This window comes from Argiope bruennichi, chromosome 3 (genome assembly GCF_947563725.1).
Source record: "Argiope bruennichi chromosome 3, qqArgBrue1.1, whole genome shotgun sequence".
NCBI lineage: Eukaryota > Metazoa > Arthropoda > Arachnida > Araneae > Araneidae > Argiope > Argiope bruennichi.
Window position 1 is genome coordinate 124172033 of NC_079153.1, and position 15653 is coordinate 124187685.

Sequence of the window (15653 nt, forward strand, 5' to 3'; positions counted from 1 at the left end):
TCTCTAAAAAATTTGATACCCACCTACACCTTCTCCGTGAATAACTGTAGAAGGAAACTGTAGTATTATAAATGAAATGTATTAACCAAGCAATTACAGATGATAAATGTTAGAAATAAAAAAATGCCAGCGTCCTGGCATAGGGGTAGCGCGTCTTCCTCGTGATCTGGGCGTCCCGGTTCGGGCATTCTTCTTCTTCTGTGTTCTATCTGTGTGAATGTGCCCCCCCCCCCGTAAAAATTGGTTGTGCAAGTAAAAGTGACGGATGAAGTAGTTAATCGTACTCTTGGCCATAGTTGGCGCTATTGAATAAACAAGAGACGTTCACTCGGCTTAAATCGCTGGCAGATCTGCTTGCAAAGTGCCATAAGTAACAACAATAACAGAAATAAAAAATGCCCAGTAATTATTGTTGAGTATGTGAACTTAAACTTTAAAATTGTATAGTTTCTTAAAAATGTGAGCATATGGGTTGAAAGTATTTTTATGTAATTTGAAAGCTGAAGTTTGAATCGTTATATCCATTGTTAATTTTGAAAATTTATTAATTTATAAATTATCGATAGCAAGTATTTTTTTTTTCTTCAGCAACATCTGTAGTTTGAGATTTATTAGCAAAAAAGTTGTAATATTATTTTGCATAAATTCAATAACGTAAAAATACATTCATACAGAATAATGAAGCACCAAATCTCCAGAATTTTTTTTCTCCCAAATTAATTTTTTATATCTGTCTTGAAGAAAATTCTGGATAATTCGATATCGGCAACTAATTATATTAGAAATTGATTGTTATAAATGTTTTTATTTTCGTTAATTAAAAGCTTTGAAGATTAAATTCCGTAATGAAGTATTTAATTTTTTTGTAGAGTTGTATATGAACTTTCATATCGCACAGTCCAAAGGTTGGCTGCGAAGACGGAATCTGTACAAGCATGCTGTCCTGGGTGGACTCAGTCTCGAACATCTGCTAATGACTGTAAAAAAGGTAAAAGCACGATAAGAATTTAAAATTGTACCATTGCTGAGTTTTCCGATTTTAATTGCAGAATAATGTCATGGCGTTTTAAGGGTTGTAATAAAGACTAGACTTTGATTTTAAATAGATGCGCTTGATGCTGGAGAATTAAGAAATTGTGAAACTTTCATGAAAACAAATCCTTCTAAAATATAAAATAAAGAAAAAAAAATTAAATAAATCGATGAATTAATATAAGAAATGAATAATACAATGGTGAAACTACTTCAAACCAAAAATTAAAGATCTTATAGATGCTACAGGTAGTATCTTTCAAAAATAATTTAAATGATCATTTTGATATTCTGTTTTTACACTTTTCATCGAAATGAAGGACAAGTAGATTAAACTAAAAGAAAGCTCAAATCTCGAGGTTTTTATTTAAACATTGGAAGTTCCTTTAACATTATTATGTTAGAGAAACCAACTTATGCGCTTTTCCATCATTTACAACAAAAAGTGTTGTAAACGACACGAAAACGTAAACGCAAATTAGTTCCATATTTGTATTAAATTATTTTGAACGAATTTTTCATATCATTAAAACGTTTTTATTAACTTTCTTTCTATCTGTCTGTTCAGTACAAATTTTACAATCGATTAAAATCTTTCTTTGCTGGCAGATGGCGCCATGCCAAATCGTTAGTTCATCAGGGAATTAGTTTAAAATCTATTTCACATACATAACTAAAAAGAAGAAAATAATTATTTCAATAATTTTTTTTCAACATACCATTAATTTTTTTCTTCAACATACCACATTTTAAAATTGACAAGAAAATACAAAATAATTTATCTTTACCCTATACAGATTTACAACCTAATACAGACTGTCCTGAAAAAATGTGATTGCGAATTTTAAAAATTCAAAATCAGAAAATTTTTTAGATTACAAATATATATATATGAGTGATAAATGTTAATGAATTTCTGTTATCGGTGATCAGTAGAAATGTATAGATAATTGTATCCAAGCACTTTCCATCTCCCTACTTTATTTAAATATATGGTTGGATGGTTAGATAATAATATCTATAAAATAAGAATTTAAAATATAGAAATGATGTAAAGAAATCTAAAGGTTGCGCTCGAAAATAAAGTTTTAAAATATCCAAATATGAATATACAACCTTCTGTTTTTTTTTGTTTTTTTTTAACGGTGAGTTTTTTTTTTTTTTTTATGAATTGGACGAATGCCTATAGATGACTAGGCCAATCTTTTATGGCTAAAATTATTTGTACTATAATGTTGTTTATTCTTCCGATTTCAGCCATCTGTCACGAGAAGTGCCAGAACGGCGGCAGCTGTACGAAGCCTGACCACTGCTCGTGCCCTCCAGGATGGACGGGGAAAACATGCAGCACAGGTGAATTAAAAACATTTCATTGGGAAGCAGGGTAATTATCGAGGGAAACTGTTTCACTTTTTTTTGCCAGGAATTTTTTTTTCTGAATTCCGGTAAAAACAACTATGCGCTTTATTTTAAATAGTTAAATTTGTTTTATTAAAAAAAACATAACATTCAAGTGTCTAATCACTGAAAAACTACAATAAATGGGTATTTTAATTCATAATTTGATATAGTTTCAAATACGTTAATATTTTTTTTCTGTGCGAGTCAAAATAGGAGAAACCGTTTGTGAACTCGTACAGGGTGTTCTTGAATTCATAGGCTAAAAATCTAAGGATAGGTAAAATACATGTAAAAAAGCATTCTTTGTTTAGCAGTATGGGGTGGGAAATGAAAAGTTTTGGCGGAAAAAGCAAAAATGCCGAGAAAATGAAAAGAAATTTCTTTATTAACGTACTATTACGCTAAGTGCCCAAATATGCCATTACCAATGTGGTGAATAGCTTATAAGCCAGTTAACAGCTACGCTACCCGAGCAATTGCTTTTGTATCGTGGTCATGTTACTGGGCTGCGAACTACACGGTCCCAGGTTCTATCGTCGCTCAATTCAATTCGCCACACCATTATCGATGTAAGCCTAATAACGTCTAGCAAATGAATGACATATTTTTTCGAAGATACTTGGTGCTTCACGAACAGTTGCAGCAACTGCTAAAAATTTTGCAATGAGATTCTCATCTGAGTCAATTGCAATCTCGTAAATACTTTATTTTTTCACCTTTCTTGTACTTATTTACACTTACTTGTTGCGCCTACACTTTTTATTTTCGACCCTATATTGCTATACAAAAAAATGTTTCTTTATATACATTTTACCTACTCTTAAAGTTCGGTCCAGGAATTCAAGACACCCAGTAATTTCGTACTCAATTTATCATCAAAAGTGACGAAATTTTGTTTAAATTATAGTAGTTTATACATAATTAAACTGCTATAACCTAACATAATATATATTACTGACTTATGGTGAGATCTTTATGTTTTAAAATTATTACAATTAGTAATTTTTTTCAGACTTTTCATTGTTTGAATTAATAAACTAAATTTTTTTTTTTATTATTCTTTGATATTTTTTACCAGAAAGTTGTTCAAAAATTTTGTTGACACAAAAAAAATTAAAATTTTTTTTTAGAAATGAATTAACGAGTGTTTGAAATAAAAACAACAGGTTTAGAATGGCTAATTGGTGAATTCACTTTATTTCGGTCTATGACATCGCTTCAAGTCGATAAGTCTTTCTCGAAAAATTTCACGCGAGACTAAAATGTAACAATGGAACCAAATCAACTGAAGTAGAGCACTAATGTCAAAATTTTTCGTTATTTTCATAGCATGAAAAGAATATTCATGTATGATTAGTGATTAATTAATATTTAAACTATTTCTCAAATAATCTTTACGAATTCCTTTTAGTTGTACAGAATATATAGGCTGTATTATTTTGATTGAATTAACTATATTCCTATTAATATTTTTGTCTAAAGAGATACATCTGGTATGGATACTTACATGAGTGGAATTCAGCCTTCTGCGGTTTTAATATCAATCCTTTGATTCTGAAGAATTGAATTTCTTTTTAAATTTGATTGATGAAATACTTCAAATCATTAAGTTAAAGCTTGATGCGGTCATAAAAAATACTTTTACGATTCCTGAGATTTTTTTTAATTATAGCTTTACATTTCCAATGTAATAAGACTCTAATAATAACAGTTATTGTTCACTTTAGTTTTTCCTGTAGTTATGATTTCGTAAATGTTTATTATTTTTTTTATGCAGATGTGGACGAATGTTCTAAAAGAAAAGACGCCTGTGATCATGAGTGCATCAACACTGTGGGATCTTTCAGATGTTTATGTAAAGAGGGATATACATTATTAGAAGACGGTAGAACTTGCGCAAGTAAGATTTAAAAATATGTTTTTATTTTCTCCTATCTTTATTACTTACATTAAATTGCAGTTTTTGCAGGCAAAAGAATCTCGGGTCTCAAAAAGAATATAAGTACCCCATCTGTCACTTAATAATGCAGTAAACTCCCGAGTATCCGGCCTAATGTGATGAATGGGCGGACCGGATAAGAAAAATACCGGATAGGCCGGAGTTCTGTGAATTGATTTTTTTGCCCATCAGTATTAGAAGGCAAAGTTTTTTATATCAAACTCACTGTTATAATATGCATTTTCTCACTTCTTATTGAGTACATTTAAGCCCTCCATTATCTCAAGCCACGTAGAATGTGACGCGGCCGCGGCCCAGTGAAACATAGAAGCCATTGCCGGTAACGTGTCGAGTTAAAATAGAAACCTTTGTACTCGTAGTTTATATATATTTATATACTGCAATGCTCATTTCAAGAATTTGTGAGGTAAAAGGATAAAGGATATGAATTGTTCACATTTTAACATAAATTCTGTAATACCTGACTTAAATGCTGGAAACATAAACAAAACATTAACGTAAATCGTAGGCCTAATTCTTAAGAAAATTGACTCAAACGGCTTTTATTTTTCACTGATAAATGATTACACAGATATGAAAAGTAACCCTAAGGTATGAATCAAAACTTACAATTTTTAGTTTTTGAAAAAGTCATTAATAGATAACTGCTTCTGCAGTTTAGCCCGCTTCCAATACTGTGGCATTATTGCCAATGCAACGCCTTGTCTTCCTCATTTAATCGCGATAAAGAAAAAACTAGGCCGGATAGTACGGAAGCCAGATAATCGCAAGCCGGATACTCGGGAGGATTCTCGCAATGTTATGGAGACTGCAAGAAAGTTTCGGGAAGACAATTTCTGCTTTTTTTTTTTTTTTTTTTTTTTTGACGGGGAAATGGAACGGGTGATACTCACAAAATATTATTATTCTATAATGTGTTTTTATTAGTGACCGTATTTGTTAGCTAATCAATGAAAGGTCTTTTATGATTATACCCAACAAATCATACTAATATGTCAATAACTTAATTAATACCCATTTCTAATTATTTAAATGAAAATCCATCATGCATAATTTATCACATGTTTTTATAAATATTTAACACATTTTATTAGCTCGAAAAAATTTTGTTTGAAAAATTGTATGATTGGAGTAATGTGGTTAGTTGATGAAACTTATATAAATATTATATGTAACTATAATATTATAATAATTCTATTAAAAGCAACTAAACATTTTTATGTTAGGAGTTATATGCTCATTGATTATTTTGACTTAATTATAATTCCCTTACAAGGTTATCTTTTTTTTCTTTCACTTTAACTTTTAGGATAATTCCTTATTATGAAAGCCGCAACATTTTGCTTTCTTAACCATTAGTTTATTTATTATCAGTCAGGTATAAATTTAAATGTTTTATATAACATTTTATGTGATTAATTAATATAAAATCAAAAATTGTTCTTTTAAATATTTTAGAGACAAACATAACAAGAAAAGAACGTGAACTGGATCCAGAATTTTTAAATAAATTTGAAGCTATGCGAAAGGTAAATATAGTTAAATTTAATAAAAACTATATTTTATTAAATATATTTCATGCGTAAATTATTTTAAATTTATTTATGTTCACTCTCAACTGGATGAAAATATAAAATTCGATGCAAATATTTAATTCTTTGTTTCATTTATTTCAGAATTATATAAATCATAAAATGAAAAGAATTGTAGTAATGTTTCAGTTAACTAATATTCCGTTTCAATCTGAAATATATTGAACATTAATCGAATTAATATTAGAAAAAAACATAAATCTAAAAAGGCTCTCAGTAGTTTAATTTAAAAAGAATATATATATATATATATATATATATATATATATATATATATATATATATATATATATATATATATATATATATATATATATATATATACTCAATTGGCAGTATTTTTAACTAGTTTATTATTTGTAAATTGCATCAAATGGCGTGCATGCTGCAAAAATCGTTCAAACCTCCATTGGGCCGAACATTGGAGCTTTGCTGCGGTATTTAACCAAGTATATATTGATGGAAAGAGGCTGCGATACTTTTATCTGCCGGTATTCCTTCAATATATAAATGTATTGACAAAACCGTAAAGAATTATATCATGCACTTATTATTTAAGATATTTGAAATAAAACACATTTCATATTTGACTTTGAAAGGAAAATAGTTAGCCAGCTTATAGATAAAGAAGCTTTTTTTAAAAAATTGTAATCTCTTGATATATATTTTTTACAGCACTGCTAATTTCTAAATTGACGAGCGGCCAATAATTCAACTGCATTAGTTTTTAATAACGAAAAATAAGATATCATTATGTTTCATTTCTGCTAATTGTTCTTTTATGGAGGTTGTAGTGAAATGGGAAGAGATAAATTTTCGTCAGCATTCTTTCTAAACAACCCCTCACAAAAGTCAGAATGGATCACGCAGAACTGAAGGATCATCTTGCTCTTTCTTTGTTTGGCACAAACCCAGTTTTTCGCAATTGAGTTATTGTGGGTAGTTACAAAGTTGTTGATGTCAGAAACATTTATATGGTTTTTTTTAAGTAGATATGATCTGAGTTATTTTGTAAAATATTGCTCTAAAATATTTATTTACGGGAAATTTACACAATGTGACTTGATGAAAATCTGATAATGATATATATTATATTCATACATTCTTAGAATTTCGGAACTACATTCTTTATTTAAATATGCTTGGGTATAAAGAATAAAAATTACAATAAAATATTGTTTATTTTTTCTAATATTTTTTATCGTTTCATACTAATTCTCAATTTATTTATAATCTTTTAATGATAAATCTCTTTGTTTATACGACACAAAGAAGAAAAACTTCGATTATACTTTGCTATTTTCCTTCTAAAATTGATGAATTTTCCTCCTTAGTTGTCATTTTTCCTTTCCCTACTGAGTGTGAATTATAATGACAGTATCATGATTTCAGACTTATTTACGTATGATCAGTAGCGGATTTAGGTATTTTGTGACCCTATGCAGGTCAAGTTACGAGGTACCTTTTTCAATAAAATGACAATTTAGTTCCACATTTCCATGTATTTTTAGGATATTATTGTTTTATTTTAGATGAATCATTTTTTGCTTCATTGACGTTATGAAAATATGTCTTTATTTATTAGGATTTCAGACTGCCCAACATCCATATTTGTATACAATATTATGAAAGAGAGGTTTGGATATTCTAATAACAAAGCGAAACAGACCAATTATACTTAATTATGTGTTAATGCAATTCTAATATTTTATTATCCACATAATTCATATTTTTTACAAACTCAGTTATGCGACAACTAAGAAAATGAAGTTTTTAATGGATTTGCTTGCAGTTATCTCTGAGCTTAGTGACCCTAGCTTTGTATAGTTGGAAATTCGCCCTATAAATGATGAATTAATAGAAGACAAATTTAATTGACAAGACAAATTTAATTAATCTGTGCTAATTTAATTGATGAAGAAGTTATTCCATCTTCTTTTAAAGACGCAATATATTGTTATGAAAGGCATCGAATTTAATATGTTTGTCAAATCACTAGAGAAAAATATTCAATGAACTTACTTCAGTTTCCTTGCCCTCTCCCCTTTTTTATTATTTGACACGAGTCGCTTGTTTGCGCATTGTGCGATTTTTCAAATTTAATTTTGTTCTGTCCTGAATATGCGTGAATATAAAGATTTCGCATTCCATTTTTGCAATTAGAGAAAGAAAGACACAAATGCATTCAAGGTCTTGTTGCGATACAAAGTTAATCCTCTGATTTCTAAGATAATTTGTTCAAATAATTCGTAATAGTATGATTATTATATGTAATTGGAAAAGATGTTTAAGAAAAATTTATTATCTGGAATTATTTTTATTTCTGAAAAAATCTAAAATTAACAGAATGACATATTTTTCAGCGTCTTGATGCTCTCGAACAGTGGCAGAGCGAAATGCTGAGCAGAGATAAGGATGACACCAGACATCAGCGGGACGACAGAATCAATTCTCTCAGTGAACAAATAGCAATTCTGGAAGAGAGGTTGGAAGAATGTAAGTAGATCATAAAAAAAATATTTCAGTTTTTTGTAGAAAACATACAATTATTCACATTTTTTTAAAACCTATATTATGGTAAAAAGGGCCTTCAAAAATTTTCAAATTATCAATTTAAAATATTGGTATTAAGAAGAAAACCATACGATATAGAATACAAAATCCCATTGCAATATATTTGTATATTTTTGAGTTTCTGATTTAACAATAATATGTAATTGCAATTAATTTAATTTAATATAATTATTTAATTTCGCTTTTATAATAAATATTTTATGTGCTATAAATTTACTCAAAAAAAAATCTAATCTTCTGATTTGTTACTTTAACCATTTTCAAACAAAAGTTGGTATTATAATTTGCTTTTATGAGTGGAATTTCAAAATGAACACATAAAATAACGCAAAACTATTGATTTGGGTGCGGGTGGAATATATAGCATTATGAAAGGAAATATAAACACTTTAATATCGAAATATCTTGTATATACGTATGCAAAAATTTCTTATTAAATCTTACATGCTTATGTAAAATTTATGGGAATTCGAAAAAAAAAAAAAAATTGAAATGCATGGAATATTTCGAAATTTGGAAAACCGTCACCTATCTTGCTTTGAAATTTTTTTTTTTTTTTTTGAAAAATAAATGCTTATAAGTTTTAATTTAGTCAATAAAATACTTGAAACATAATGTACTTTACATATTTAAAGTTTTAAATTGCATTTAAATCATGATGTTCATATTTCTGAATTTTCTTCTCAATAAACATATAATTTTAAAGTACTTTTGGAAATTTATTTCATTTAGTTATATGCTGCAAAAAGGCTTTTATATTACAATTTTTTTTTATTAAAATTCATTTTGAGTTTAAATATCAGTATATTGTATTATCAATTTTTTAAAAAAAATATTAAGCCATGAAAAAAAAATATATCATTTTTTTAGCTGTCGGATGATATAGGGTGGCACTTGGCATAAACTTTTCCTTCATAAACTTTTGCAATACAATATATATATGTAAATTGTAAACAATCATCTAAAAATGGTTTGAAACAAACTTTGGTCCCCCCTAAAGCAGTTAAATTAATTATGAATAATTTTAATAAAGCAGAACAAAAACCTTTTTTTTTTAAATTTACTTTTCTAATTAATATATATATATATATATATATTTGCTTTATTACAAGTTGAAAGAAATTTATGGTATTATGTTTCTTTTTGCCAGGAGTAATTTTTAAGTATTTTGATGCGAATGATAATGTTATTTTCATTGCGATGTCATTCCAGCACCTTACTCAAAGTTTCCCAATTTTTTCCATATCTAGTTTGTTTCATGGTTCTTTTTTTTTATTATTATTTTAGTGATCCAATTTGAGTTTTCCAACCATGATAATTTCTTTTTCCTTCTTTCAAAAAGCTTTTATGAAGCTCAAAATTATTTTTTTTGTCCTATAGAATCAGAAAACGAAGCAAATGAGATGAAATAAATTTTAAAAATTGTAATAAAATTTATTGTGGTATTTTGCTAAATGATGAATATTTTATGCACTTTATTCAGTTTCATGATTTCTTTGTTCGTATCCCCATTTTTGCTTCTTTTATCAAACAAATTGCTTTGTTTTCTTTTTAATATTACTAGTTCTTCTACTTACAACTATTAAAAAGTTTTCGCAGTTCCGTGACGTGTCACAGCAACATACAATCATAAACAGCACCAAAAAAGTATTTTCTTTAAGAAATTATTGAATTTACGAATTAAAATATGTTTTTATACACATTTTCAGTAATATAAGGCATTTAAGAAAATATTTTTTTCCACACTTATAATATACATAAAAATTACATCAATAATTGCGATAAAATAGCTTTAAAAACGCGTTTGTTAACGCGCTAAGTAATAGATATTAATTTAATTTAAATATTTTCTGTTTTCAATTCTTCAATTCATTATTATAAATGCTATGGAGTTTTAAAATAATTTTCTTAAATTCGTCACTATCTGCTTTATCTGAATACATTTAAAATTTTATGAAACATATTGATCAATTGATAACTAAGTTCTGAAAATATTAAGTATAAGTAGTATACTGTCATCAAAACTAGGCAAGTTACAAAATTTTAAAGCTCTATAACATAGGAAAGTAATTCATTACAAAATTTCATCTTTGCATTAAACATGAAAAGAATTTAAATAAAAACATTTAAATTTTCAATACTCAATTTGCTTTGCTTCTTAATCTCCACTTTTTTCTTATAATAAGCTTCTATTTACTAACAATACTAATATTCTCTAAACTTTGCATGTTTCAGATAAGAAACAAAAACGAAAGCAAATCAAGTATGATCCTTCCAAGTATACAAAATAAAAAATCTTAGCAGGTATTTCAATTTTTTTGTGGAAATACTTTAAACATTTATTAATTATATTCTGTCTGAAAAAATTCAAGGATTACATTTCCATTAAATTCTGAGGAAAGGGCGGAGGTATTTGTTTTTGTTTGTTTGCTTGAGAAACGCAAAAATAAATATGTCGGGTTTTTTTTTTTTTTTTTGTTTTTTTTCTGTACAAGGTCAGATCAGATTTGTAATAAATAAATTCTTCAATAATAAGTACACAAACAATGTCTATTATACGAATTAAAAATTACCCAACTAATAAATTTTTTAAGTGTATGTATTTCATTTTGTTTATTATTAATTTAGATATATTTCTTAATTGTCTATTCTTATAAAAAGTCACATAAACAAAAGCAAAAAAATGTTTTTTTTTTTTTAAGAATAGATATCACAGTTAAAAGATCTGGTTTTTGATTTTTAGTCTTATAAAATAAAGATATTTCAATTTTTAAATGAACAACCATAAATGGCATAATAATAATATAAATGTACTTTTGAGGAAAAAAAAATGATATATTTGTTATTTGTAAATTTGAGTTTATGTTTCTGAGAATTTAGTTTTGCGCTATGCTTTTTCTAAATAAATTAATTACTTAAATACTTTCTATCTTATAAGTATAATGACCGTATGTATAATAAATTTTTTTTAAACTTTTTATTCACAATAATACAGATAAGAACCTAAGACAGAATATGTGTACGTTATTTGCGTACTTGGATAAAAGTTTAATTCAGTAAAAATTCATGATTGCTTTTTTTTTTTCAAACTTACAAATGCACTCGAAAAAAAAAAAAACATGAACATATTGTTTTTCTACTGCAATGTTTGAAAGAGAATGTGATGCTCTACAATATAATGGGCTTTGATATTTTTCCATTTTTAGATCATTAAAATGGAATGAAAAAACAACACTGAGAAAACTTGAAAAACAAAGAAAACTGAGCAATTTCGATATCATTTACCCTTTGCTTTTAATCGATGTATTAAAACCGCCGAAGCTATTCGTCTCGTTTCTGCTGTAATTGGAAAAAAAATCCATAACTCGGAGTATTATCTGTCATTAATTTACATCGTGGGTGGGAAGGAAAAGATCGTTTGAGACAATTTCTTTGTTCTTAAAAAATTGATTTAAAAAAAAATTCACTCCAATACGTGAAAAGAATAAATATTATAAATAATATTTATTCTGAATTTATACAGATTATAAATGGCGTATATAAAAAATTCAACATCTCAGACATATTAAATATACTTAATCTAGTGATTTCAGAACTTTATACAAAAATAATTTAGATTATTTTTCTGTTTTTAATAAGATATTTGAAACACAATACATAAATTAGATCAAATTTTTAATTAAAATATATTTAATGGTTCTATTTAAATGAAATTTTTAGTTATAATTCTTCAAATGGATATTAAAGAACATTTTAAAATTATTGATTTATTTCATTAAAAAATACATAGATTCTTAATATTGGTAATATATATTGTGCAATAAAATAATGAAATTTTGAAATGCCACAAAAGCATCACTATGTACAGAAATTTGTATTTATATATAAGAATATTATATCTCTTTTTTGTATTTTTGGGAACTGATAGTCAAAGGTTGCTAGTTTTTATCATTTTTTCTATACTAATTTATTTTCAGCCCCTTTGGCGATTAACTTGTTTGCCATATTGGTTAGGTATAGACAATTTCAATAATTTGTTTTTTAATACTGAAGATGTCGTATTGTTTCTTTAGCAGAGTATTTTTAAATTTAGAATCTCTTCATACATGTGTAAGTTATACTATTTTAGAAGCTGTGCGCCTATTCTGTTCTTTGCGCTATACACCCGCCACTTTCACTGCCATTTCACCTGAAATTTGAACTTTGGCTTGAAACGAGAAATGATTAAACTTACTTAAACTTATGTCTGCCATCGAAAGCGAGCGGCATATTAGAGGGTTAACTTGGGGCAAACCTCTTGGTATAAATATGTAATAATATCTCTAAATCTAATTTAATTCCTAATTAATTTCCTAATTTTTATCTTAATTTAGCCCATAGTAACTTCATTCTAAAAAGTTCTCTTATTTTCTCATCCAATTCCACCTTTGTTTATTGCATTAATGCTACACGAGCTCTAAAATTGTTGAAATCGACAACTTGCCACACTCCGAGTGAAGGGATAAAAATCTGTCAGTCTAAACAAATCTTTTAAAAGATACATATAATTCCCTTACCTAAATCGACATGTGTAAAGAAATCCCTATTAGAATCTAATGGTATATAATTATTCGGGAAAATATTTCTGTCGCTGTTTGCTCTGGTGCCTTGCTTGTAGATTGACGAATCTCGTCGCTTCTTGCGTGTACATAAATTATGCCTTCAGGGTTGGATTGAAAGCGAAGTTTACAAATTCAAAGTGCCTTCTCTCTCTCCGTCCAGGACTCTGCTCAAAAATATGTGTTTTACTCACACACACACACGCATATATATATATATATATATATATATATATATATATATATATATATATATATATATATATATATATATATATATATAATTATTATTATTAAAGTAATAATAAAGTAATGAATTCAGTTTTTATTAGCAGATCTTTTTGAGTTTAAAGTTAATGAATCATAATATTTTCTTTAGTTCTTTAGATATTATTTTTGTAAAACGTTTTCTTATAATGTAGTTTTTCTTTTTAGGTTCCTGTAACAAAAGGGAAGAGCTACACTTTCCTCGAGTGCAAAAATGAAAGATGGTGTCTTCATAAATAAAGATACTTATGAGTTTCGCTTTAAAGCACAGAGGAGTTTATACGACGCGTTTTGGCTTGATGACATACTTCTAGATTTCATTACAAGCTAATGAAGAAGAGCGGAGTCTGTAACATTTTTCTTTTCATAATTCTGTTGGTATATTTGCTGATAAAACATGCATCAATGCGATTTTAGTCCGTATCATCTTTCTTTTAAATAAAGCAATTCTCTTCATATCATAAATGAAACTTGCATTGTTTTAACTGTATTAGGATAACATTTTTAAGGTTACTTTTTTTATGGATTAAAAAAAGTATCCTTAAAGAACAAGAATTTTTTTTTTTTTTTTTTTTTTGTATTTCTAAGCTTTATTTTTATTTGTAAGTGTGTCAAGTTTGTGTGGAATTTGTATTATTTATTTTTGTTTTTAATGTAAGTGAAATAAATAACTAGAAAAATGGGCGTATATGTTTATTTATGCAGATATGAAATCTATATGAATCGGAAAGACGGTTTAAATCAAATTCAAACATTTAAACTTATTTCTCCTCACTAATATACATTTTTTAACTTCATTCTATAGACAGAATAAATTTTAATGTTTACCATAATTTAATTTGCCGTAAATGAAATTTTTTCCAAATCAATCTTTTCAACTTTCTAATTATCGCAATTTTAATATACATTTAGTCTTTTCCTTATGTTTAGCAAAGCAAAAACTGGCTGTTGTGACTTTTAAACCTCATAAAGTAATTAACAAACTGTTGTGTAATAAAAGTAAATGAAATTATATTATTATAAATCATTCTAAAATGCACCTGATTTGAACAATTAATAAATGCTATCATTTATTTTTATTGTCATTTTGACAATTCAAAATTTTGAAAGGAATATAATTGTTTGGTGAGAAAGACATTTGGAGAGAATTGCAGCGAATCCAGATTATTATCATTTATCAGGATTATATCATTTTGGGATATAATTGCTGAATGATGTAAAAGAAAATTCTAATATTATTTTTTAAATTAATTTTTTTTCTACAAATAGATCAAAACTGATTCATATTTGCATTACAAATTTCGCGGACTCTTAATACAATTTGTAATAGTAAATTGACATCATAAAAAAGTGATTAGTTCCCAACTGTATAACAGCATGATGTGGTAATATTTTCGAGTGGAAGATTTTATTTTGCTTCATCTTACTTTATTCTATAGAGAGTCATAAAAAACAAAACATAAACTCTGAGCATTTTACTATATCGAAAAAAAAATTCTATCATATCCCTCTTTAATGTTTATTAGAAGATAAAAAGATTTTTACTTTCTTTAATAGTATGAAAAATTAGTAACTTTCACTTTATTTCTTGTCATATTTAAACCAATTTTTTTTATAAAAGTTGAGCACAAATCATACGAATTGAATAATACACACATGTGCTGTTATATAGAATCGATACATGTATAAGAACCAGGACTGTTGTGCGTACACATCAATCAGGACTGATACATGAAATAGGTATATACCAAATGGTTCGGATAAAAGTGTACACGTTCAAGAATGCTGAATCATGAATGTACTCATTTCCTGACTAACGCATACAAATTCTGGAAATGAAGCATCAAATAATAAACGAACAATCAGTGAAATAAAAAATATACTATAATTCAACTTAAGTATGTAAGGCTTTAATCGTAGTCGTAATCAACAAAAAAATTTTTGGAATACAGATATGCAAAAGGTACTAAAGTTTGCTGTAAACACCAATTTCTTATTTAATTCACGAGGTGAAACCCATTCGATCGATATCTGAAGTTCTTTCGAGTACTGCCAGAGTTAAAATTAAAAATAAAAAAAGCAACTAAAGAAACGACAATTTCAGTCAAAACATAGGTTACTTTTTTTAGTAAATAAAAGAGAAAAGAAATGTACTGTGACCTTACCTCTCCTTAGGTATTGAAAAAGCACAGGTGAATACAATGCACATTTCCACATCTTTTATGTATT

At 27.2% G+C, this 15653-nt stretch overlaps 1 protein-coding gene across 3 annotated transcripts in view; it reads left to right on the plus strand.

Moving 5' to 3' along the window:
* Nucleotides 1-13946, plus strand: part of LOC129963435 (epidermal growth factor-like protein 8) — a 48135-nt gene extending 34189 nt beyond the window's left edge. Inside the window, exons 4-10 of one of the 3 annotated variants that reach the window (XM_056077798.1) lie at nt 870-988; nt 2290-2385; nt 4211-4333; nt 5852-5922; nt 8349-8481; nt 10795-10863; nt 13593-13945. In XM_056077798.1, the coding sequence (XP_055933773.1) occupies nt 870-988; nt 2290-2385; nt 4211-4333; nt 5852-5922; nt 8349-8481; nt 10795-10850 (598 nt within the window). In that variant the 3' untranslated portion in view covers nt 10851-10863; nt 13593-13945. Of the gene's footprint in view, nt 1-869; nt 989-2289; nt 2386-4210; nt 4334-5851; nt 5923-8348; nt 8482-10794; nt 10864-13592 lie in introns of all 3 variants that reach the window. The other 2 variants (XM_056077795.1, XM_056077796.1) reach the window with 2 other exon arrangements.
* The last annotated feature ends 1707 nt before the right edge of the window (nt 13947-15653 follow it).